This window comes from Hippoglossus stenolepis, chromosome 7 (assembly GCF_022539355.2).
Source record: "Hippoglossus stenolepis isolate QCI-W04-F060 chromosome 7, HSTE1.2, whole genome shotgun sequence".
NCBI classification, from domain to species: domain Eukaryota; kingdom Metazoa; phylum Chordata; class Actinopteri; order Pleuronectiformes; family Pleuronectidae; genus Hippoglossus; species Hippoglossus stenolepis.
This window is the reverse complement of record NC_061489.1, coordinates 16597686-16622449: the sequence shown is the minus strand read 5'-3', so window position 1 is coordinate 16622449 and position 24764 is coordinate 16597686. Positions and strand designations below refer to the sequence as shown.

The window sequence follows — 24764 nt, the reverse complement described above, 5'->3', positions numbered from 1 at the left end:
CACAGCTGTCCACAGAAGGTCAGCAGTGGCGAGAAATAAGTGAGAGCTGGAGGGAATAAGAAAGCAGAGCCCCAGTGCTGCCCACTAATGAATATGAATGAAGTGGGACTTGGTCCATGTTAGCAAGAGTTATGCTTGTTGCATATGTGCTGCACGTCTGCTGATGATGCCATTAGCGAAGAAAATTGTTCACTTTAACAGCAGGAAAAAACACACGCAGACATTTTAAACAGTGACCTAATCAGTGTCACACGTCAAGGACGAGAAAACAAGCAGGACCTGCCCCCCCGATATCGAAAATCTTTTCGCTTCTTTTTGTTCTTCGCTTAGTGTTTCCCTGCTCATCCCTCATCCTCCTCACTCCTCCTGCTCTGCTTGTAATGAGCGAGAGAGGGAAACTCCACATATCAGGTACACACACACACACACACACACACACACACACACACACACACACACACACACACACACACACACACACACACACACACACACACACACACACACACACACACACACACACACACACACACACACACACACACACACACACACTCCCTGCAGCACATTCAGACTCTTTAATCCTGCCTTCCTCAATCCCCACTTTGCTTACTTCATCTCTCTTTCTTTTCTTTCTCTCACCCTTTCTTATCGGAGCTCCCTGAACATCTTGCTCATGTCTCAGTGACTCTGGCTGCGAACCCCGCTGCTGAAAACCAGCACCTCTAGCCCTGATGGCTATCCAGAGAGAGAGGGAGAGACGGGAGGGAGAGAGAGGGGGGGAGGCAGAGAAAGTACACAGCTTGAAGTCAAACACTCAGCGGGAGGCTGAGAAGATTTTAAAGGGAAAGCTAATAAATGAAAGTGGGGCTCGGAGCTTGGTGTAGTGTCGACTGCACAAACTGAGCAATTAAAAGTCAGAAAAAGGAGAGAGACAGGGGTGCTGGGACGAAGAGTGATGGATGGATGGATGGAGGGATGGAGGGATGGGCAGAGCTAGAGGAGTGAATGAACAAGAGGCAGGTGTACTCACACAGGCAGGCATCCTCGCCCTGTTACCACGACTACCTCCCTGCCTCGTTAGCTCCTCCGCCACGGTGACATTGCTACAGCCCCTTCTCCATGGTACTCGAGGGGGTCCAATCTCTACCCGTCTGCCTCCACTCTTTTTCCTCTTCCTCTTCTTTTTTTCAATTCCTCTTGAGCTTCTTTCCTTCCCCTCCCCCCTTTTGCTTCTCCCTCTCCCTCTCCTCCTTCCTCTGCTGCCCCTTTCCTCTCCCTTATCGTCCTCCTCTGCTTCGCTTGTCCCGGTCCAGAGAGTCTCCGGTAAGGTCCTGCCGCGTCCTGCTCAGCGCACGCAGACAAGCACGCCTCTCTCCTCCTCTCTCACTTGCTCTCCAGCGGTCTGTTTACACCCACTCTCTCTCCCCCTGCACTCTTCCTGTTTCTCTTCACTATCTTCTCCTCTTCCTCAGTTGCTGCTATCTTTGTCTCTCCCCCTCATGTCTCACTGGAGCTGGGGAAAAAAAACCAGGGGGCGGCTTACACTCTGCTGAAGTGCAACAGCGGGACCAACAAAAGGATGGCAGTAAAAGAAGAAGAAGAAGAAGAAGAAGAAGAAGAAGAAGAAGAAGAAGAAGAAGAAGAAGAAGAAGAAGAAGAAGAAGAGGCAAAGCTGTGCAGCCAATGGAACGATAGGGAGGCAGAAAAGCAGCGCTGGAGACAAAGAGTCGAAATTGTGTGCGAGAGCACTGCAGACAAGAAAGAGGAGATGGAGAAGTGAGGGAAACGCGCCATCCCCCCCCCCCCACTCATTCACCCTCACCCAAGTACAACAGAGTGCTCCAGATTTAGACCTATGACTTCATCAATTCAAACCCACGTGCAGACACACACACACACACACACACACACACTATCTCTCTCTCAGGGAAACGTGCACGCGCAACTCATGGGCGTTCACGTAGACAGACTTGCTGAGTGCTCCAGATATAGCATCATGACTTCATCGGGGGAGCAACGCACCCCCCCAACCCCAGCCGTACCTGCTGAAAGGACGAGGGGGCTCATTCATATTGAATCAAGCTGAAGGAGAGAGAGAGAGAGCGAGAGAGCAAGAACATTCAGGACAAGGGGATGGGGAATATTCCTCAGATAGATGGCGAGAGAAAGAGGCAGCAGACGGAGAGAGAGAGACAGAGAGAGAGAGAAAGGGATGGAGAGACTAAAGGGATCTCTACTTTGCAGGATCCTCCATGTGAGCATTCATGCATGCATTAGCTCACTATTCCAAATCCTGCGCTCCCTGTTTCCTTTTCCTCGTTTTCCTTGTCTTCATTTTGCCTTTCCTCATTTACCAGCATCAGTCAAGTAGATTAACAGGCGCTTCAAAAGGAAGGCGAAAGACTCATAATCAGAAGAAACTGTCAACACAGACCAACTAAGATGACAGCAGCATCTCACCAGTCTCCCCAGAGGAGAGCTTCTCCCAAATTGTTGCCACAAAGCTGGAAGTACACTGTTGTCAGAAGTATCATTATCTTGAATAAAACCCTTTTAATGCCATCAAATTTAACTTGTTATCAAAATCCAGAGGCCAAACCATGAAACAGACCAAAAGTACACTTAAGTATGTATACACCACCATCTGGTACCCGGTTGCATTATATCAGCTCTTTTGGATGTATAGTGCACTCTAGTGGCAGGTCTGAATAATTCCAACCTCTTATCTCGAATACACACATGCACAATCCTGACGGACGGACGGACGGGGGGGGGAGGCTACTGTGAAACAATTTGCTGCATACATGAAAAGTGCATTGTGATCCCAGAGCACCACAACATCCTCTGGATCACTGGGTAATATCGCCGCACATAAAGAGTCATGAGCCTGCAACCAAACACAGGCGATAAGACAGCAGGCTGCAGATTTTAAAGTGCTGATGGGAGGAGAGGATGTCGTAAAAGAGGGAGAGGGAGAGAGGGATGGAGTGAGAGGGAAAGAAAAGGGGATAAGTGGAAGGGAGTTATCCTGGCCCGACCCTCCCCTCGTCTTTCCACTACACGCTTTATGCATTACTGCTGAGAGAGAGAGAGAGAGAGAGAGAGAGAGAGCGCTGAAAGTTTCTCAAACCTCTGAGATGGACGAGGGTGGGGGGACTCTTTCTTCCTCTCCCTCAATTTGTCTCACACACACACACACACACACACACACACACACACACACACACACACACACACACACACACACACACACACACACACACACACACACACACACACACACACACACACACACACACACACACACACACACAGTTGACGGAGGGGGAGGGAGAGAGCGTAAGAGGGTGTGAGGGAGACTATATCAGCACTGAGGAGATAAAGAGGAAGAGACAAAGAGATTGAAAAAAGACATGGGCACAGAGAGAGAGAAATAAGACTTGGCGAGCACGACCAAGTGAGATCAAGCCTTTTTGCACAGATGCTATTTTAAAATCCATTTCCACCCAGTCCTTTAAAGGCTGATTACACTCGTCACGACCAGACAACTGCAAACCTCGTCTCATTTGTGTCTTTGCATCTTGTGACACATCTCCACATCTCCTTTCCTGTGTATTTTAAGCATATGCATACATGCAAATATGCATACATGTTTCATGCATGTTAAATTTTACATCAGCACTTATGTTTTCCAGATGCGCTTTGTGCGTGTGCCTGAAGTGCTCGCTCCACGGGTTGATGAAAACCCAGAGGGGTCCTTATCAATGAAGGCTTAGCTTGTCCCCTCCATTAGCAGCCGTGCTAGCCTCAGCACACTGTCAGCTCACAACCAGAAGAGGTTACGACCACGGGCGTCTGCCAAATGACTCGAAGCCCCGCAGGACCTCTGTGTGGAGCAGAACCACCGAGCAATGAGCATAATTATTGTGCTTTGAATGCAGTTTGTGCAAATATGCATCACATAATAATGAGGCCGATTCCATTCTCTGGTGATTAGGTAAAACTCCTGATTCAGCTTCCAACAGCAAGAACGTTCCACATGTGCAGTTCACAGTGTGTTACTAAATATGTGGTGTGTCTGTATCTTTGTAGTATGGTTTTAATGCTTTTTCCTTTTTTGCATCTCATTCAAATCCAAGAAACGACATTTGAGAGTTGATAAAACAGTTGGATCTGCCCATAAATCACAAAAATGCTATCGTGAAAGAATAAAGATGTTTGTGATCTCCACCTACCTGTCGTGGTCGCGGCCGACGCCCCACACGCGGATGCTGCTGATTGGCTGAGAGTGAAGCAGGCTGTGATCGTCAGGGTCCACCAGGGTCAACATGCGGTCCTGAAGCACCAGCAGCATCCCTTTACCCTGTAGCACCACAAACAGACACTAAAGCTGGTGGGGCAGGACCACGTGAGGGACCAGAAGGTGATTCAAAACAGGAAATTAGAAAAAAAACGGCACTACTACTAGTCATGTAGTATGACGCTAATTATAATTATTTTTTTCAGATTTCTCTTTAACTTTAGTTTTTTTACGTGACATTATAAATACTTTTAACTTTTCAGGCCTCTAAAAACAACAAGCCAAAGAAAAGAAATAAAAAATGTATTAGTTTGCGTCCTGCCAGGAGAAAAATTCCATTAAATATATATATATAAGAATAAAACAAATGTTGTTCTTATGATTTTCTTTTCTACTAAAACATTAGCTACACTCCATGTTACCCACTGACCTCTCCCCAGACCCCGGCTGAGTCCCGGATGTCCCTCCTGCAGTACGACAGCTGTCTGATACAGTGGTGCACGGCCACACTGCTTCTCCCCTCGGACAGGTCCTGCTCAGCCATCTCCACCCAGCCCAGAGATCGCACTGGAAACGACTGGGAGGAAGACACAGAATCGTTTTGTTACACTAGAGAATTCAAGAAGTTGGAGTTGTGAATGATAACAGTGACTTTGGTAAAATAATTTCAAAATAGAGGCTATGATAAACTCTGACACGGTAAATAATTCAAGCAGTTGGATGATTAGACAGGTTGTGAATAAGTCTGATTATCCAAAACCACTTTGTAATAAATAACAACCTTCACAATGAACTATAAGGGAGGGAGCGTACCCCTGCCATGCTGATTGGCCTCTTTATAACCATATTGCATACACATCAGATACATATACCACCCACAGTTTTCTTCCAACTGCTCAGATTAAACTCAGGAAAAATATCGTCTCTTGTAGAGTTGAAAGGATTTTTTGTTACTTCACAGTAACTGAATGAAGATCAACCTATCAACTATTTTGATTCACTCATAGATATTAGCACTCTACTAAGTAATAGTAACTAATACTTACTCAGCAGTTACAATAAACAAAACTAACAATGACCAAATACACAAAAACAAGATCCAAACTGATGCATATTATTATATATTAATTACAATTTTAACCTCACTATACAATGCATTTTCAACTCATTACCAAACAAGATACAAATATCTGAAGCCCCACATATTTACCTACTAACACATACAAAGCACAGAAAGTTCCTCTTAGATTCTAATGCTAATTGTATTGTGAGTGACAGAAACAGGAGCATCACAAGCTCACTACCACAGCAATAATGACTGGTTTGACTGGGAAAGACAACACATGAATATGACACTCTCACTATTGTGTGTGTGTGTGTGTGTGTGTGTGTGTGTGTGTGTGTGTGTGTGTGTGTGTGTGTGTGTGTGTGTGTGTGTGTGTGTGTGTGTGTGTGTGTGTGTGTGTGTGTGTGTGTGTGTGTGTGTGTGTGTGTGTGTGTGTGTGGTCTGCCTCTAGCCAGCAGCTTTAACCACACTCTCTGCACTTTCTCTCTCTTTCTCTGCCACAACAAGGCGCTCCTCTCTGCTGGGGAAACTCTCGGGATAAACTCCTCCAGCTCTATATCCGTGTCAAACAAACACACAACTCCACCACATGCAAACACCCAATCACACACTTCACCACCTCCTTCTGTCTTCCACTGACCATAATATTCTGTTTGTGTTCCTTCCTCATTAAACTTTCACACGTGCTAAGATCGGAGCTGAATTCTCACACTTCTCCCTCGTGTTTCTTCGTTCCTCGGAGGCTTTGGAATTTCTCAAGCTTTTCTTCCACTTGAATTTTTACAGTAAAACATCTCCAAGTCTCATTTCATGTCCTGTGAGATTTAGGTTAGTTTTGCTCAGCGTAGATAAAGTTAAAAATCGGACTAAACAGGATACGTGTATGTTGTACTTTTAGTTTGGGCATCAAAAACATGGTGATTAATTAAATAATGTCATTAATTAAAGATGTCATTTACAAAACATGGTGGAACTTGTTTGTATTCAAAAGGGTCCAAAATATGATGCCATTGAAATCCCCAATTCCATAAATGAATTATGTACATGCATCATTGTCAGAGAAAATATTTCTCCTTCTTTCATTTTCAAGCTGAATCTAACAAAAGATGCATTTTTATCTTTCTATTATTCACATCTTTCCACTTTGACTTTCCCTGTGAGCTCTGGTCAAGCATTCCTATACCTTCCACATGGGGGCAGCAAAAAATAGTTTGCCTGAAAACACATTCACCACAAGTCACCTCCCACAGTCACCACTGAGTGGCACTGCAATGAATGGAGAGAAAATGAGGGAGGAGCAGATGCTAGTGAGCAGGTTCATTGTCTCAGTGCATATAAATATAAATAAATCCTGGTGACCTCCTTTCTTTAACAAATACATGATCTAACACACATTAGATGTTATACATAGCAACAAAGGGTTATTGGCAGTATAGCATGTTACTGATTCTGAGAAACATTTGAATTTATGCAGAGTTTGCAAAAACAGCTGATTACTGAAGTGGTAGTAGCTGAAACATCACAGAAAAAAGGTTATTCCTTCATCCTGCAGGATTTCCCTCACATTGTAAAATCGTGGGCCTTGTCTGTGATTGTAGCTGCTTCTAACTTATTAGCAAACTTTAAAGGTCCAGTGTGTAAGATTTAGGTGAAAGGGATCTATTGTCAGACATTTTATATTGAGTAATCATAGTGATGTTTCCACTTGTTTCATCTAAATTGTACAAATTGTTGTTTTCTTAACCCTAGAACTGGCCCCTTATATTTATATACTGCCGCCAAGTTTTTTACAGTAGCCCAGACTGGACAAACTAAACACCTTTTGAGTTTTTATGACAACTGTGGTAGCCTTAGCACAGGTTCTCTTTCATGCTTGGAAGGGAGGGTGAGGTGAGGGGTATTCAGCTGCAACATGCAACTTACCCAATTAATAATGATGACTTAGTTATTTCAGGCAGAAATATTTGTATGTATGCCCGTGTTATTTATTGTTGTATTGATCTTACCATTGCCTCTTCATTGGGGAAAGTACTGTTGAGGTCCACTGTCTCCAATTGGGCTGGAGGGCTGCAGGGTAACATCAGACATAACAAATAGTTACTGTAAAGTCAAATTTCACAACAGCTAGACATATATCACTACATGAAAAAGCATCATGGCTCAGGAAAAACTAGAATGACACTCTGCTGTAGAGTATGTGTGTATTACTTGAGTTTAAGTGAAGCATAGCGGAGGGTGGCTCCCTCGAACGCCTTCAGACTGGGATCTGGATAGACTGGATAGTCCTTCAGCTCCTGGAGTAAAACCGACAGATGTTCAGAGAGACATATTAAAAACTTCAGATCCTGATTAAACCAACGTATCTGATCTCATTTGCATTGTTATAACCACAGAGCGGACAGCTCATATGTGAGATATTCATCTATGTTGAATATTCAACTGAGACTGTACAGAGACACTGTGGGGAGCAAATTTCAATTTAATAAGTGCAGCAGTGAAAGCAGAGATAGATCAAGATCACCATCAAGCTTTTAGAGGGAAATGGAGTCTGAAATGTTACTCAGATGAAGCAACGCTAATAAGATTTTGTAGCTTTCATAGTAAAAACCTCAGCATCAAAATAAAGGACCCCATAAACAAAATCTATTTCAACCTTCACGGAGAGAGAGACTATTTCAACATGTGGATACATTTGGCTGAGTGTCGTACTTTGGCTGTGCAGGTGGCGGCGTTGAGCTTCGGTCCAGAAGAGGTGACATCATATGAGGGGGTGGAGGAGGAGGAGGAGGGGCAGGAGCCGGAGGGGGAGGGGACGGGCTCCACCGAGCTGTCAGATATCAGACTGCTGGGGCGCTGTGGGAGAGACGGAGGCATACATTTAGAGGAACAGAGAGATGCAGCATGAGAGAACCAGAGACGGAGAGAGAGAGGATGGAGGGTACTTCATTGATCACCAGCTGCCTCCAATATATTGGGCTGAGATTGTGTATTTGTAAGTCAAACCATCAACATTTGAAATTAGGGAGGTTCATTTGGCTTCACTTTTTGGGGACCTGTCATGTCGTCCATCTTTATATACAGTTCATGTTTTATCTACATAGGGAGCAGGACAGATTCCCATGGTTATAATTTTATACATAAGAGTGGAAGCAGATGTTACAGAGAGTCACTCAAGTCACTCAACTTCAAATGTTTTATAACAACATGTGTAGAGCAGCTCTGAGAGAAATTAAAGAACATGTCCACAGTGTGTTTCCTCAAAGGCTGGTGAGCTGAGATGTGCAGGAATTCTACTTTCTTACACAACCCTGAGCATTTAGTATTATAAATAATAGACTTCTGCCTGATCAAAAACATATTCTCTTAAAGTTCCTGTATTTAAAGTGACCATGTGACTTTATCTTCATTAATGTTGCATATTGCATGAGACAAAACAAGCTTCAGCTTTACTAAAAAACAAACCTGAACCTATGTAGCCTACAAAGTGTGTTAGATCTGCGGGTCTTCTCACCTCGATGGGTGGCTTGAGGGAGTCCTGTGATTCCTGTTGTGGGTCACGCTCAGTGTCAGGCTCGTCGTCAGGAGAGGTATGTTGGTTGCCAGAGGCAACGGGTCGGTGGTACTGCGTGGTGCCGGTGGGGATGTGCCAGAAATAGACCTCTGATGAGTCCGAGATCTCCCGCCAGCCTGGGGGCAGGTCACCCTCGCTCCATACATCTGCTGATGGATGACAGCGGTACACAAACACATATTGAGCCTGAGTCTTTCACACAAACACAGACATATGCATGTCATATGCACAGGCGGGTTCTGCTGAGACACATTTAACCATAACATATGCACATACAAAAGGCTCTTTACACACACACACACACACACACACACACACACACACACACACACACACACACACACACACACACACACACACACACACACACACACACACACAGGGAGAACACGGTCATTTTCAGAGATGGTCAGTCTGTCCCTACTTAGTTTCTGTTGTAATAACAACTCATCCTCTGTATTAAGATCCAATGGGCTTCAGACCCCCCTCCTCTCTCTGCTGGTTTATTTGTTCCCTGTCTGATTTCTAATATTTGGTCTCCACACACACTCTCTAACTAATGCTTTGTCGTTCATCCTTGCCAGTGTGTGAAATACGCAGTGGCAATTGGGGGGTCCCCCCTACCTAGTTCTCCAGTGTTATGCTGAAGTACCCTCCCCGCATCGTAATCTGACCCCTCCCCCAAAAAGAAATAAATAGAATATGTTCAATATTGATTATTATATTTTGATTATTTTGACGATCTCCACATCAATGCACTAAGGCTTGTGTGGTAAAAAAAAACCTCTGATTATAGCCTTTACAGTATCCTGGGGGATAAATAATCTTAAAAATATTTTTTCCAGAGACCACTCAGAATTTCACCACTAACAAATTCCAGCTCTGGTTATTTTCTCTTTCCACTTTCACTTCCTTTTCCACACCATTCTGTCTGCAGTATCCTATCCCTCTGTCCCTGCTTCTCACTCCCTGCATCATAAGGGGGCCTTAAAGGTTCCTGCAGTGTAACTGGCTTTTGGTAAATTTCCAGATCAGACAGTGTGTCTGCAGTAGAGAGGGGGAGAGGGAAAGAGGGGAATGAAAGGAGGTGTGCGATAAAGGATGATTAAAGGCTGTCGAGCAGACGAAAAGACAAACACACTCATATCCAACCTGTCTCCTTGGGAGTCTGAGGAGACGGCGTCTCCTGGGACAGGGTGGTCCAGCTGGAGTCTTCATCCCCTGATGGAGTTTCAGGAGTCAGGTCCATTCTTAAGCCCACTTTGGGGAGTCCAGTCTCATGTTCAGGATCCGGCAGAGGAGGGGGCGCTCGGCTCCTGGCAGGGGGGCTCCTCTCTGCAGCTCGGGCCTGTTTAGGGGAGGAAGGTGGGTACTGTTGCAGGAACTGGTTCTCATTGTTGGGGTGCAACTCCACCTTGATCACCCGGGGCTGGGAACTGCGGGGGGGTTTTGCAGGACTGCGTGCGACAGTCTGAACCTGACCACAGAGCTCCCCTCTGACCTGGGCTGGAGCCTGGTTCTGGAGGGGGTTGAGGTTGTCTGGGATCCACTCTGGGCTGCTGGTGGAAGAGGAGGAAGTGGAGGAAAGCGGGGCCTCCACCACCACTGGTAGCAAGGGCTGTCTTATGGTAGGTGTGGGGTCATCTTCCTCTTCCTCCTCCTCCACCACTGGCTCCACTTCTTCCCTCTCTTCCGGGCAGGTCTGCTTGCTGCTCGGCTTCTCCTCCTTCTGACTCTCCCTCTCTTTGGCAGGACTAACCTGCTCCTTCTCTGGAGACGGCTGTTGCTTCTTCTCCTCCTGCTCCTCCTTGTTTCCCCAGTTGAAGTCTAGATCCAAGCCCTTCCCATGGTACTCCAAGAAGCTCTTGGTGCGTCTACGGATCAATGACTGCTGTGAGTTCTCTTTCTCCAATTCTAGCCAATCAGAAGTTGGGTTATTAAGGAGATCATTGTGTATTTTGCCCTCTGTATTAGCCCTGCTGAGTTCCAGCTGCTGGGTCTCAGCTCGTCTCTGCATGTTGGCTCCGTTCTTGGCCAGCTTGGGGTTGGTTGCATTAAACAGCGAGGAGGAGGAAGAGGAGGAATAGAGGGCTGAGCTGGAGGAGGACTTGGTGGGGAGGCCCCTCCCCCTGGTCGCGGGTTGGTTTTTAGACGACAAGTTGTCGCTGATCCCCATGGCGCTCCGCACGCTGGTCATTGCGTACCTCTGACGGCTCTTCGGCAAAGTGGACGAACTTCCGGTCTCCATGGACTCCTTAATGACATCACGCCCATGCAACTGGTTGTACGACGAACGATTGGCCAGACCCACGTTGGAAGGAGAGGAGCCGGAGCGGGAGAGCGGAGGGGTTTGAACGGACATCATGGCCGATTGGGAACACACTGCTGTGATACAGCTGAAGGGAGAAGAGAAATCAGAAACCATTTCACCGTGTTTAACCTGATGTAGCTGCAACACATTATAGCCAGATCCTATTTTATATTAGTGTCATGGTCAAAATTATTGTTGAATTCATCCAAATTAACCAATTTATGTACAAACAAAACTGTTTAATGAAATGTCCATGGTGAACAAATGGGATGAAAATGAAACAAAAGGAAACAAAAGTTGAATAATAAAACACAGAATGCACAACAGACACACTTATTTGATGATGAATACAAATTTGTTAAAAAAAACGATTCGCTAATGAATGATGGTTTTACGGCATAAAGACCAGAGAGCTGCCAGAAGCTAAAGAGCTATTAACAAAATACATAACAACACCAACGGCTGCAAAGCATTCGCCAAAGATCTCTCTTGTTTAACAGTTGGTAAAGTTATTAAGAAGGTTCACAGTCAGGAACTCAAAGTTGTAACGCAGCCCTGTTTATAGGTAACTAAATTATTGAAATAAGGAAAAGATGATGGTAACTACAGTAAAAGATGGAGGAGGTTCCATCGTGCAGTAATTCAGTTTTTCTGCCTCTGAAACTGGAGGCACTGAAAGATTAGCGAACTCAATATGTTGCCCCGTGTCAGAACACTAGGTTGGACATGAAGGTCTTGGGTCTTGGGACAATGGCCCCAAGGTGCAGCATATGGCTGAAGAGGAAAATCTAAAGTCCTGATTTAAATCCTGGTTGTGTAAAGTAACCCCTGTTACCTAAAATGCTCCCCTGACATCACTGTAGCCTGAGCTGCCTGGAAAAATCCACTGATCCATTTCCTGACTGTCTGTTTTGCTGAGTCAGAGTGGAATCATACACTTCCTCCTTGTGGTTGAGCTTCTTTTAAGCCCACTTATCTCTGTAGCTGGCTAATGGTTGGTCACTGTGTTATTCACAGGGAGGGTTAGAATACTCCCTCAGTATATCGCATATCAGAAAATGTAATATAATACAGTGTTGTTTTGGGGGTTTTACAGCCACACATGAAGCTGATGAAACACCTTGCAGGGTCGATGCAGATTCTTTTCCAGCCTCTCACCCTCACACCATACATAAGGTGTCGGTGTTGAAGTGTTCAAATAAAAAACACTCCACCAGGGTCCTGGAGCTGGAATGCATTTGCACGATGTTGGTTGTGAGTCAGAGCCTGGATGTATTCACCCAGGACTGACGTTCACAGCTGGGGCTGAGCAGCACAGCCTGGTCTGAGGGGAGGAGAGGTGGCAGCCTGCTCCCGCTGACTGGAGCTGCACCGCGTCTCTTTTATCTCTGGGTGGATTCACTTTTGAGATGTTGAACACAAACAGAGGAAGAGAAACTAAAACAGCGGCAGAGACCCATTTCGATCGTAACACCAGGCAGGCACATGTTTGGGTTGCATTACTTCTGTTTTTGACCGATTTAATTTAGGCTACGACCCTGTGGAAAGCTGGCAGACCAGAAATGCAGGTAGAAGAACACGCCCAGGCCGCAAGCACATAATGTATAAACATTCTTTCACCCAGTCACGCAAACCTCAAACAATGCTGCAGTCATCATCAGAACCTTTTCTTAGAAATATGGAAAACACACACGCAGCAGATTTCAAAGCACGACAAGGTCTTGGGAACAGACGGTGGTGGGATTTGTGGCAAGAGCAGAATCCCTGGGCAGTGCACTTTGCCTGTGCGGGGCCCCTATCCGCCCTCCGCTCCCCAGGTGGCAGTCATGTTGTCCCTCCGTCACTGAGCCAGACAACCACAACAACCTGTTTGTGCTGAATCTGCGCTCACGCTCTCCAGGCCTGCGACTCGCAACACAAACACGGGGTCAACAGGTACAAACTATACCTGCACAGAACCGCACTGACGACCAGCACACCAGCCCTCCTCGAGCCCTCAATGGCACTATTGTCCGTTTTCAAAAAAATATTTTCCGTTTCATTGGCTTTTACCATCCTCTGCAGGGTCAAACTGATTTTTGCATTAGAATTAGTCTGATCGTGCCAAAAGATGCCTTGGCACAAAGCTAAAAATCCTCAAAAACAGACACAAGCCTCACAACAACAAACTGTGCCTGGAGCCACTGAATCTGAAAATCACAGCACGTTTCATGACTCAGAGGATGAATAACACGTCCTGGTACAACCCCCCCCAAAAAAACTGTGATAAACAAACAGCACTTCATCTCATCTCCCCATCGTCTCCTTCTTCTATTTACCTCGGTGTACACGGCGGCCTTTCCTTTCTTTTCCCCCCCAACCAGGTCTCAGCATGGTTAAGGTGGGGGGGCGAAGAGAGGATGCGAGGGAGAGAGGGGAGGAGGAAGGATGGTCATTCGATGGGCGAAAGCGAGGAGAATGACACAGCAGTTTGCAGGACAGTCGCTCCAGGATTAAACGGTTGTCCTGAATACTACAATAAATCTGTTGTGCTCCGATACAGCAGAGGTCATTCATGAGATGCAGATTTCAGCAGCATGGCCACAGGACGACAGCGACACAATGAAACAGTTAGTGTTAGGATTTCTGTTGCCAGTTTTGCTATAGAAAACTACAGATGTATACTTGCATGGTGATACAGGATGAGACTTACAGTTCTCTCGCTATTTCCTGAAGCAAAGGTGTCAAAACACGATCCATGTCTCACCTTGTTTACAGGGTTCACAGATGGGGCCGTTTTCAGCTGAAGGTCGCCTGAAAAGGAAACAAGAGACTCTTGTCACTTCACAGCTTCCACTGAGGCATCATCACAACCACGTCCAGGTCTTGACAGAGTGAGATCTGAGGCCTGTCCGGAGGAAACCACCCTTCACATCCACACACCCCTCCGACCCGCTGCTTCACCGGAATGAAATGCAACAGATGAAAGCTCGGGCAGAGCAGGAGGATGAACTTGAAAGAAGTGGATGATGTCATGGGTGGAGTAGCCCCCTCGCCTCCTGCTGCCTCCTGACGGAGCTGAACTCCCTCAGCGGAGCATCTGGCTGTGAGATCATCTTTTTTTTACATCTCTACCGTGACGCCCAGTTGCCTCCTCCACAGACAGCGGCAGCATCCAGACACCTCTCCGGCTCCATCAGCACCGCGGCACTGGGAGGGGAGCTCCATCTATTTACATCCACTCACCGCTTCGCTCAGCCTCCGGGCGTCTGCGCCTCCGCGACGGCAAACACACCCGCACGCACACGCACGCTAGTGGAGCAGGAGCGACGTCGACAGCCGCTTTTCAAGAGGCGGTGCGCCCGTAGCTGCAGCCGGGCCAACCCGCATCGGTTCACATCACAGCACGACGCCCCGGCTCGGTGCTCGCTGTGCGGCCAAGCTGCGCGTCCTCTCTGCGCCACAGGATCCCGGAGCTCCTCACCGCCGAGCCCCGCTCAGCCAATCACAGGCGCGGACGCAGCACGCTCGGCGCACGAAGAAGACGCAACCATAATAAATCTGCCGGTGTTGTTTTTTTCCAACTCAGGTAATGAAGTCACACATCATCGGGGTCTTACGTCATGCAGGGGGGTCTGCAGAAGCATGAATGGTTTGCAGTGATACACGTGTGTGTTAAATGCATATGACTTTGTATTTGTTATGTTGATGTGTAATCATTTGTGGAATTGTTTTAATTGGTAACACGTTTATAGTCTTCTACTAATTAGAATGATTGCTGTTGTGAATAAAGAGAGATACTGCTCATCAATGAATTTTAATATTCATTACAAAGTAAACAGTCATTTTAGTTTTGTTTTTTTTTAACTCAACATGTGCGTTTAACAGTAGAACATCTTCCTCACAGTGCATTTGGTTTACAGGTTGGACACATTTATTTTTCCATCCTCTTCAGGTCCTCCTCCGTGGCTTTGACAGCACTGACCCACAAACTATCACTGAAGGTTCAAATATGACATTAATGTAAAGCACTAGAATCCAGCTGAAGGCACCGAGAAAGCTTTTGACCCACTGCAGGTTAGATTACAGGGAAGCTTATTCATTATCATTGGACACATACAGTGCCTTGCATAAGTATTCACCCCCTTTGGACTTTTCTACATTTTGTCATGGTATAACCACAGATTAAAATTTATTTCATCGTGAGTTTATGTAATGGACCAACACAAAATAGTGCATCATTTGGAAGTGGGGGGAAATATTACATGGATTTCACAATTATTTACAAATAAAAATCTGAAAAGTGTTGAGTGCATATGTATTCACCCCCTTTACTGTGAAACCCCTAACAAAGATCTGGTGCGACCAATTGCATTCACAAGTCACATTTGCAAGTCACATAATTAGTAAATAGGGTCCACCTGTCTGCAATTTAATCTCAGTATAAATACACCTGTTCTGTGACGGACTCAGAGTTTGTTGGAGATCATTACTGAACAAACAGCATCATGAAGACCAAGGAGCTCACCAAACAGGTCAGGGATAAAGTTGTGGAGAAATATGAAGCAGGGTTAGGTTATAAAAAAATATCCAGAGCTTTGAACATCTCTCTGAGCACCATAAAATCCATCATAAGAAAATGGAAAGAATATGGCACAACCGCAAACCTACCAAGAGGAGGCCGTCCACCCAAACTGAAGAGTCGGACAAGGAGAAAATTAATCAGAGAAGCAACCAGGAGGCCCATGGTTACTCTGGAGGAGTTGCAGAGATCCACAGCTGAGGTGGGAGAATCTGTCCACAGGACAACTATTAGTCGTCTACTCCACAAATCTGGCCTTTATGGAAGAGTGGCAAGAAGAAAGCCATTGTTGAAAGGGATCCATAAAAAATCCCGTTTGGAGTTTGCCAGAAGCCATGTGGGAGACACAGCAAACATGTGGAAGAAGGTGTTTGGTCAGATGAGACCAAAATTGAACTTTTTGGCCTCAATGCAAAACGCTATGTGTGGCGGAAACCCAACACTGCCCATCACCCTGAGCACACCATCCCAACAGTGAAACATGGTGGTGGTAGCATCATGCTGTGGGGATGCTTCTCTTCAGCAGGTACAGGGAAACTGGTCAGAATAGAGGGAAAGATGGATGGAGCCAAATACAGGGAAATCCTTGAAGAAAATCTGATGCAGTCTGCAAAAGACTTGAGACTGGGGCAGAGGTTCATCTTCCAGCAGGACAATGACCATAAACATACAGCCAGAGCTACAAAGGAATGGTTTGGATTAAAGAATGTTAATGTCTTAAAATGGCCCAGTCAAAGCCCAGACCTCAATCCAATAGAGAATCTATGGCAAGACTTGAAGATTGCGGTTCACAGACGGTCTCCATCCAATCTGACTGAGCTTCATCTTTTTTGCCAAGAAGAATGGACAAACCTTTCCATCTCTAGATGTGCAAAGCTGGTAGAGACATACCCCAAAAGACTTGCAGCTGTAATTGCAGCGAAAGGGGGTTCTACCAAGTATTGACACAGGGGGGTGAATACTTATGCACCCAACAGATGTCAACTTTTTTGTTCTCATTATTGTTTGTGTCACAATAAAATTTATTTTGCACCTCCAAAGTACTATGCATGTTTTGTTGATCAAACGGGAAAAAGTTTATTTAAGTCTATTTGAATTCTAGTTAGTAACAGTACATAATGGGAAAAAGTCCAAGGGGGGTGAATACTTATGCAAGGCACTGTATGTTGTCACACGTATCCATACATAACCCACAATACATTAACATGTCAACACTTGCATACTTAAAAAAGGTATAAAATCTTTTCACTCAAATCCAGACTTCACATTATTTACAAATCTAAACACCTTGACCTTTCCCCTCTGTGAAGTAACAGTACATTCCTCAGTTTGGCCTGCGCTGGCTCAGGGGCAACTATCCAATCCCCACAGTCCACTGGCAGATTCCTCCCTCTGTGCTTTGGGGATGGAAGTGAAGAGGTGTGGACGAAAGTAGCGGCGGGACACACAGGCTCCCGGTGCTCCAGGAGTGAGGCAGGAGGGGAAGGGTGGCGTGGTGACTGGTGGCGGGGGGGCCACGAGCGGCCAGAGCGGCCAACGGCTGCTGGAGCAGACGATCGGCCACAGAGAAGACGGGAGCTGAACGGATGGAGCGTAACACTGCATCTTCAGCTGAAGAGGAGAGGGACACAAGGGAAATCTATTGCTCAGTCTCAGAGATATTATCACTGCTGTCTGGGCTCATTAGAAGCTTCAGTGTCAGTGACTAATGCAAATGCTTTTCTTTCTAACAGAGAATGTGTGCTTACATTTTATGTATCTGTCTTTAGGAGGCGTCAGTAAGGCCTCAGCCTGCTTGTTGCCTGCCTGAGCGGCTCGTTTGTAGAATTCAATCGCTGCCCCCAGGTTCTGCTGCACCCCGAAGCCGCTCTCGTGACACTGACCCAGGAACAGCAGGGCGGTGTCATCCTGAGCACAAAACAACACATAGGACTTAAGCTATTTGATCTTCGAGAATGAGGATGACTGATATATTACATAGGGAGGTTCTTTGTCTCAGAGATAAAGCCATTGATAAAACCCGAGAAGGATCTAGAAGTGAACTCACCCCGTTCTCTGCTGCCATCTGCAGGTATTGGACAGACTTGCTCTCGTCTCTCACTGGCTCCTGACTGTAGACTGATGCGAGGCAGAGCTGAGCCTGAAGAGGGACGGAAATAGAAAAAGGAGGGAGGTGGTTTTCAATAAAAGGTGAATTAACATTTTCTTAACTCTGGATTCCTTATTTACACTAACAGCAACCCAGGATGGATAATGGCAATAAATAACTTACTTTATTATTTTAAAGACTGCATAAGAACTTTCCTTTCATGACTTCTACCTTAGTGAGTCCAGCTCCAGCAGCTTGTTCCAGCAGGTCAATGGCTGTGTTCAACTCCTCTGAACCCTGATGCCCCCTGCTGGTCAGGAGCAGCTTTGCATAGCGGTACTGAGCCTGTGTGTGACCGCCGGCTGCTGCCTGCCTGTAGTAATACAGAGCCTGGAAAAAAGAAAACATTGTCTCAAGATTTATGAAGAGAAAAGAAGAGTAGGATTAAGCACTAAAGAAAATAAAGTGTGCTGTCTGGATCCTCACCTTCTCTTTGTCCTTGCTGACTCCTCTTCCTTTCTCATAGCACACACCGACGTTAAACTGGGCTTTGTTGTAACCCTGCTCAGCTGCAGCTAGAAAGCAGCTAAACGCTTGGTCGTAGTTCCCACTTTTGGCACTTTCCAGACCTGATACAAACGCAGAGATGAACATATTAGCTTAGGCAAGAAAATCATTTGAAAAAAGAATGTAATGAAATAAACAGCACAGTAACAACAGAGTTAATGGGACATGTGGTTGGTTTTAAATAGTTTATCTTGAGTAGGATTCAATGTGTAAAAATTATTTGGTGTTTGACTGTCAGTAATTACCTATGATGTTGAGGGTGACGGAGACGCTGCTGTCTCCAACATGTCTGAGGTTCTGTGTTGCTCCTGCCAGCCTCTCCTCGTCAGACAGCACGTCCTGCAAACAGAAGGAGATAAAATCAACAATAAAGATTAAATGACAAGCCGGTCAATCCTTTGCAAGAAAAAACAAAATGCTGTTGATTTATTTGAAATATCCCCTGGACAAGGTAAAGGAAGCGGACTCTCACCTTCTCATTAGCATCTTTAGCCTCTGTGTTGTCTTGACTGGCATCATTCTGCAGAAGATGGGATGCTGACAGATGTGATTCCTCTAAATCTGGAAAGAAAATCACATTATATATAATATGATAACAAGAAAAATACTACTTTTTAATAATCTTTCAACTATGACAAGCAAAGACAACAGAACAAACCAGGTATGGGTGAATCGTGGTTGAGGACTGCCCTCTGGTGGTCAGAGATGGAGCTGTGATCAGTCAGATTGTCACTGCTGCTGTGAAGTCTAGCGTCACCTGAACTGCTGCTGCTGCTGCTGCTGCTGCTGCTCTGAGCTGCAGCCTGATCTTGGCTCTGTCTCTCTGGCAACACCTCCAGGCACAACAAACTGTTGCTCCCCCTGGGCAGGACATCACTCCGGGATACTGTACAACCCAGAGACAAGCAACAAAACAGAGTCAGGATTCAAATTCAAAAGAAAAATAATAGTGATAGATGGGCAAATGCCTCATATGTTCATTTATTCAGTGGGTAAATCCATCAGAGAGGTTACACATTTGTAAAAAGGAAACCATCAGCACTCACAGATCTCCAAAAGGATGCGGTAGCCAAACTTATTCAGCGAGGAGGGGGCTGTCAGGGCTCCAGGCGCTGGACTGGGTTCTGTGCCTGAAGAGAACTTAGAGTGGATCCTCCTGCAGATCTGCACAAACAGAGCCGCTGCTGCACCCTGCACAGAAACATCAGTTTCAACGTCTAGTCGTGGCAATAAGGATGTGCATTGGTGCTCCAGTGTACGAACAGGTAATCCTCAGTTTATAGTGTTAACATGGACACAAAAAAACAAAAAACAAAAAAACAAAAAAAACCTAACCCCTAGCTTTTCTATTTATCTATGAGTGTTGACAGTTTTTCTATTTATATCAATTTAATAAAAATAGCTTTCAAATTGTGACTCTACGCAAGTCCATCATGCAATATGTGTTTGATCAGTCTGGACTGTTAAAAGAGAGTAGCTCCCAATATGTTTCTAACAATAACAATTGTGATAAACCGATGCCATCCAAAATATAATACTGGACATTAGTGTTGGGCGACTGGACAAATATCGTGTATCTGCGATCGCCCCAACTATTGCTGTTGCACAGTTATACGTTATTTTTTAAATCTAGGTCCGCCTCCTTGAGAATTTAACTTGGTGAATAAATAACCAGTTAAGTTCAATTCAAACCCTGGATGAGCCTCCGTCCCCAAAGTTGCAGGATATATCAATTTGAGCCAGAATGATGCTATAAATAACCTTACTGAGGCATTCATGCTAGTAGGATTAGCAACGTGACCTCTGCTCAGGCTCATATTGAGTCATCACAGGCCATGTGATCTAGGCTGTGGACGAACAAGAAGAAGAGACTTGAAAACTTGCATTTAACCATTCAACCGAGCAACGTGTAAGCACACTCAGCACAGGCAGGTGGACGGTAACCAGCATCAAGAGGGCTGCTGGCGCAAGCACAGATGTCATTAGCCACAGTCGGCAAACCAACATGACTTTGTTTATTCCAGTTTTTCGGATTAATTACCTCGACTGTGTAATGAGCTGAAAATATTTTCACATTTCTGAAAATAACAAAGATGTCTAACGTAGTATTTTGTTCTCTTGCTTTGCACAGTCCCAGCCACAACCAGAGCAGTGACTAATTGACAATGAAGCCGTCTTTAGTGGTTCCTGTCTGATTGATTGGTACTGAAAAGCAACAAGACTAAAATCTGTGTGTGTGGTTGTGCAGACAAATCATTTAATAGCAGATCTTATCACCATCTGTTTGTTTATCTGGAAGCTTCAAGTGGAGGCGTCCTTCATCTGACCCCATCAGGCTCTTTTTCAAATATCTGTGTCTGACAGATGTTCAGTCTGTTTTTACATCTTAGTGCTTATTAAAGATCACACACGTTCACATATATCAGCCACCCACCCCCTGCTGAACAGATGGGTAATTATGTTGGTTGTGTATTTAGATTTCAAGATGTAACTACAACAGACGTACCCATCCCACAGCATCCAGCACAGTGTAATGTGGAAGCTCAGTGTAGCCAAACTGGAAGGTCCTCTGTTTCTTCCTCCTCTCTCCATCCTGCTCGTTCTGAGAGCTGAGAGAAAAAACAGCTTAAATTACATCTAACAATGTCATTTCTGTTCCCATCTCCAGTCTCTTATCTAAAAGCATCAAAGAAATACTGTTTTAAGGCAGATGTCTTTGTTTCCGTTCTTTCGACGAACCCTGTTCATACACACTGCAGATGCTGCTGGATGATGCAACCAGCTGAAAATGTTGCCGAGAGTGTATAACAAGGAGAGCAAGGGTTCAAAGAAGGGGTAAAGGAACGAGAAATCATGAGGACAGAGTAGGAGGTTTGACCTTAATTCTAAGGGCCTCTTTTCATCAGCTGATTATATGGCTGGTGGTTTGACAGCAGAGAAGGCAAGAGATCAAAGTGACGCTCAAAAACCTTTGTTTTCAGACATGGGCATTATCTGCACAGCAAAAACTAAAAGGAAAAAGATGAAATCACCTGCTGTCAGAGGAGTGTCGAGAGGTGGAGAGGACAGTGGAGTTGTTGAAGACCTCATCCTCCACGTGGTGGTTCTGCGGCAGTCGCAGGGAGGTGCTGCCATGGCATCGATGCAGCACTGAACAGAGAAGCGGTGGGATGATAAACACAAAAGAGATTAGAATTTAATGAGGGAGGGAGACATTTGACGGCTTTTGCAGAGGTGGTAAGAACATAGGTAATGTGATTTGACTGTGGAACAACACACTGGAATGCATTAAAATAAATGTCATTGTCACTATAACAAAGACTGTCTGGGTAGCTATTGTAAAGACAAAGGTAGTTTTACAGAGAGATACTAATTTCATATACAGTGGGGTCCAAAAGTGACCACTTTTCCATAAGTTAATTAAGTTTCCATCTAAATTGATAAGTAAATCCAAGCCAATAAGTAATAAAAGACATCCATCCAGACAGGTGTATAAGAATTGGTCGATGATAAATTAAGAAATGAAGTTCAGACAGATTGATTTGAAATCCCAAATACTACCTATACAATGTCTTGCAAGTCCTGATATTAATATTCTTATTATTAAAACAGATACCAACAAAAAGTAATCTATCACGTTGAACAATCTTCTTTGGGCTGTGCAGGAATGACCTCTTCAGAGAATCCACATAATGAACCTAGTAATGAACAATAAAAGCTGTCTGGTGTTTAAGCATGCCTGTAAATAAAGAGTTGTCTAAAAGATATGCTGCATGTTTGGCAATTATTTGGTTGTAACTATAATGTATTCAATAATAGTCATTCATAAATCATGACACATTGCTTTCTGTAAGATGTTGGTAAAAACTACTTTTAACAATTTCCAGTATTAATATCTGTATTGACATTGGAGATCCAGACCCAGGTATTACTTGCTATTGGATTAAAAATACATTTTATGTAATGGCCTATTATCTGACAAATAATGGTGCTGAGACTGGGCGATAAGGCCAAACATTACATTAAGGTAAAATGTTCAGTCTTTATTGATAATTATCATGATAAATGAATAATAAAATAATAAAACAATAATACCGTCAAATTATATATTGAACCTTTGTTTTATTGCTTGTGATGGAAATTTGATTGTATACATTTTCGATACGATAATTTGAATAAGAACAATAACTTTATTTGTATAGCACTTTTCAAAACAAGTGTCAAAGGGCTTTACAACAATCGATAATAAATTCACAAACAATCCGAGTAAAAATTTAAATAAGATAATAAAGTCATATCACAATAAAATAATCTTACTCACTATATCACAAGTTAGTGTTTATAATCCCTAATGATATATATATAGATATCTATATATATAGATATATATATATATCTATATATAGATATCTATCTATATATAGATATCTATCTATATATAGATATGTGTGTAATAATAACGTCTTTATATCGAATTTAAAAGTTTTCACCAGCTCTATTTTAGTCGAGGAAAGCAAATTCAATGGTTTTAAAGTCATGTGAATAGTGGCAGGTGTGTGCAGTTATGTGTGTGTGCGTGTGTGTGTAAGCGTGTGTAAGTGTGTGTGTGTGTGTGTGGACTCCATTCACTACCAAACAACTACCACCAGAAACAACATGGCAGCCTGTACAACACTCTTCTCTCACCTCTGCCAACCAAACTCTGGACTCTCCACATGCTTCTTCTTCCTCAGCGGGTGTAACTAGCGACTTATGTCCGAGGACGAGGAGGCATGTTCGGGGTCGTCTGACGGGTCGTCCCGCCGCAGCGGCCGGTTCCGGTGCTGCGGTCACTTCACAAACATGAAACCAGTCACGAGTTTGTGTCCGAACAGAACCGGAAGTGATGCAAACGAGAATGTTTGAAAAAGGTGGTGTGCAAACTCAGAGCGCCACTGTGCGGCATGTGGGGGGATTACAACTCAATAACTGCTCAGTGTGGGTAGAGGTTAAATTTCAGTGGAAAAATAGGATGTTGGATTAAGAAAAGAAAATACTATGTTTTATGTTTTTATATTTTATGAAGAGTGTAGAGATAATACTTTTTGTGTATAAAAGTGTAGCTTCTGTTATGTTTAGGTTTGGTTGGTTTATATTTACCTCTGACCTCAGAAAAACGCCTAACAAGGACATTCTCCTTATTTGTACTACGGGACTGTCAGACTTTAAATATCATCAACAATGTTAAGAGACAGCAAATTTGATGTTATGTTACATTACAAAAAAATAACCCAAAACCCAGTAAATGTAACAGTATTAACTCACTGATGGAGCTCCACACCACACTACCCTATTTCATTGGAGATAGACTACTGCATAAATATGAAACTGTATTTTGAAAATGACATTTCATATCCAGGACACACTTTGCAATTTGGTATCTCCATTTTGCAGAAATGCTAAGAAATGAATACCTGAAGGAATACGTTTCCGAATTTCTGAAATACGTCCATCATTTCAAAAATCAATAATTTGTGGAGGTTCAGCTTACCTGAGGAATCATGTGTTTTATTTTTCAAATAAAGATTCTGCATAGTCATGAATTAAATATTGGGACCACCAGTATTTATGATGCTGTCTAATAAAAAATTTACCACATATCTGCCATTAATTCTTTGACTTCTTACATCTGTAGCATTTCACTCATCCAGAGTTTCTCTGAGGACACGTGAATATTTGTGAAGGTGTTTTCAGCTCTGGTCTGACTGTAAATGTGTAATGTGCAGAGAGGTAGTGGAGAGAATTAGTAGACTGTGTTTTATCCAAGAGGGATGACTCTGTTAAATGATTTCTCACTGTATTCGTGAACTCTATGTATTTATCAGTCCACATGAATAAAGGATTCAATCACAGGTTCAGGGGTTGATTCAGTAAACCGTCCAGAAATCATCAGTCACTCAGCAGGACAGCTTGGCTTTTCTCTGCGGGGCCGGTGGGTCAAACAGTGACGCACGCCCTGGCACTTTTACTGGAAACATGCACTCTTCTAGTCAGACGGGTCCAAAACAACGGGTAGAAGGGAGGAGCTCTGCAGTCGTGAAGTTAGATTTAACTTGGAATAACTCACTTCTTGACCAGTTTCCATGGTGACACAGTCATCATGACTCTGGTGACTCTCGTTTAGCATCCTCCCCGAGCAAATAAGTCTAGCCTGCAGTAATTTGTAATGCTAGCGAGATCTTTGCAGGGCAAAATAATGTTTGCCAACTCGCCCGGGGCCAAATTTGTCTGTGCAATATGGAAAACACAGAGTTGAG

At 44.3% G+C, this 24764-nt stretch overlaps 2 protein-coding genes across 7 annotated transcripts in view; both read right to left on the bottom strand.

Moving 5' to 3' along the window:
* The window catches only part of LOC118112441 (amyloid beta precursor protein binding family B member 2), a 33472-nt gene extending 18748 nt beyond the window's left edge, over positions 1-14724 (bottom strand). For 2 of the 6 annotated variants that reach the window (XM_035161757.2, XM_035161758.2), the window contains exon 1: positions 1034-1811. Coding sequence is in view for 4 of the 6 variants with exons in the window: in XM_035161755.2 (XP_035017646.1) it covers positions 4239-4366; positions 4734-4880; positions 7376-7436; positions 7578-7663; positions 8079-8222; positions 8881-9089; positions 10093-11305 (1988 nt within the window). In the remaining 2 variants the exon portion in view is untranslated. Of the gene's footprint in view, positions 1-1033; positions 1812-4238; positions 4367-4733; positions 4881-7375; positions 7437-7577; positions 7664-8078; positions 8223-8880; positions 9090-10092; positions 11337-13569; positions 13713-13997; positions 14045-14476 lie in introns of those variants that run through there. The other 4 variants (XM_035161754.2, XM_035161755.2, XM_035161752.2 and 1 more) reach the window with 4 other exon arrangements.
* A 2140-nt stretch (positions 14725-16864) lies between these two features.
* Positions 16865-23346, bottom strand: dele1 (DAP3 binding cell death enhancer 1). The gene is made up of 12 exons (XM_035162105.2): positions 23155-23346; positions 21501-21618; positions 20975-21077; positions 19515-19659; positions 19127-19354; positions 18941-19029; positions 18714-18807; positions 18388-18530; positions 18133-18291; positions 17860-17952; positions 17561-17720; positions 16865-17423 (listed from the first exon to the last, which is right to left on the bottom strand). The coding sequence occupies exons 1-12, from the start codon at positions 23183-23185 to the stop codon at positions 17167-17169; spliced, it is 1620 nt and encodes a 539-aa protein (XP_035017996.2). The 5' UTR covers positions 23186-23346; the 3' UTR covers positions 16865-17166.
* Between the last annotated feature and the right edge of the window lie 1418 nt (positions 23347-24764).

Bases quoted from the DNA above. Each gene is read 5' to 3' on its own strand.
- dele1 (XM_035162105.2), bottom strand. From the start codon at position 23,185: ATGTGGAGAGTCCAGAGTTTGGTTGGCAGAG. The intron at 21,619-23,154 runs GTGAGAGAAGAG...TTCTCTGTTCAG, and splicing joins CCAGAGTTTGGTTGGCAGAG to TGCTGCATCGATGCCATGGC. The intron at 18,808-18,940 runs GTGAGAGTCCGC...TTCTGTTTGCAG, and splicing joins CTAAAGATGCTAATGAGAAG to GACGTGCTGTCTGACGAGGA.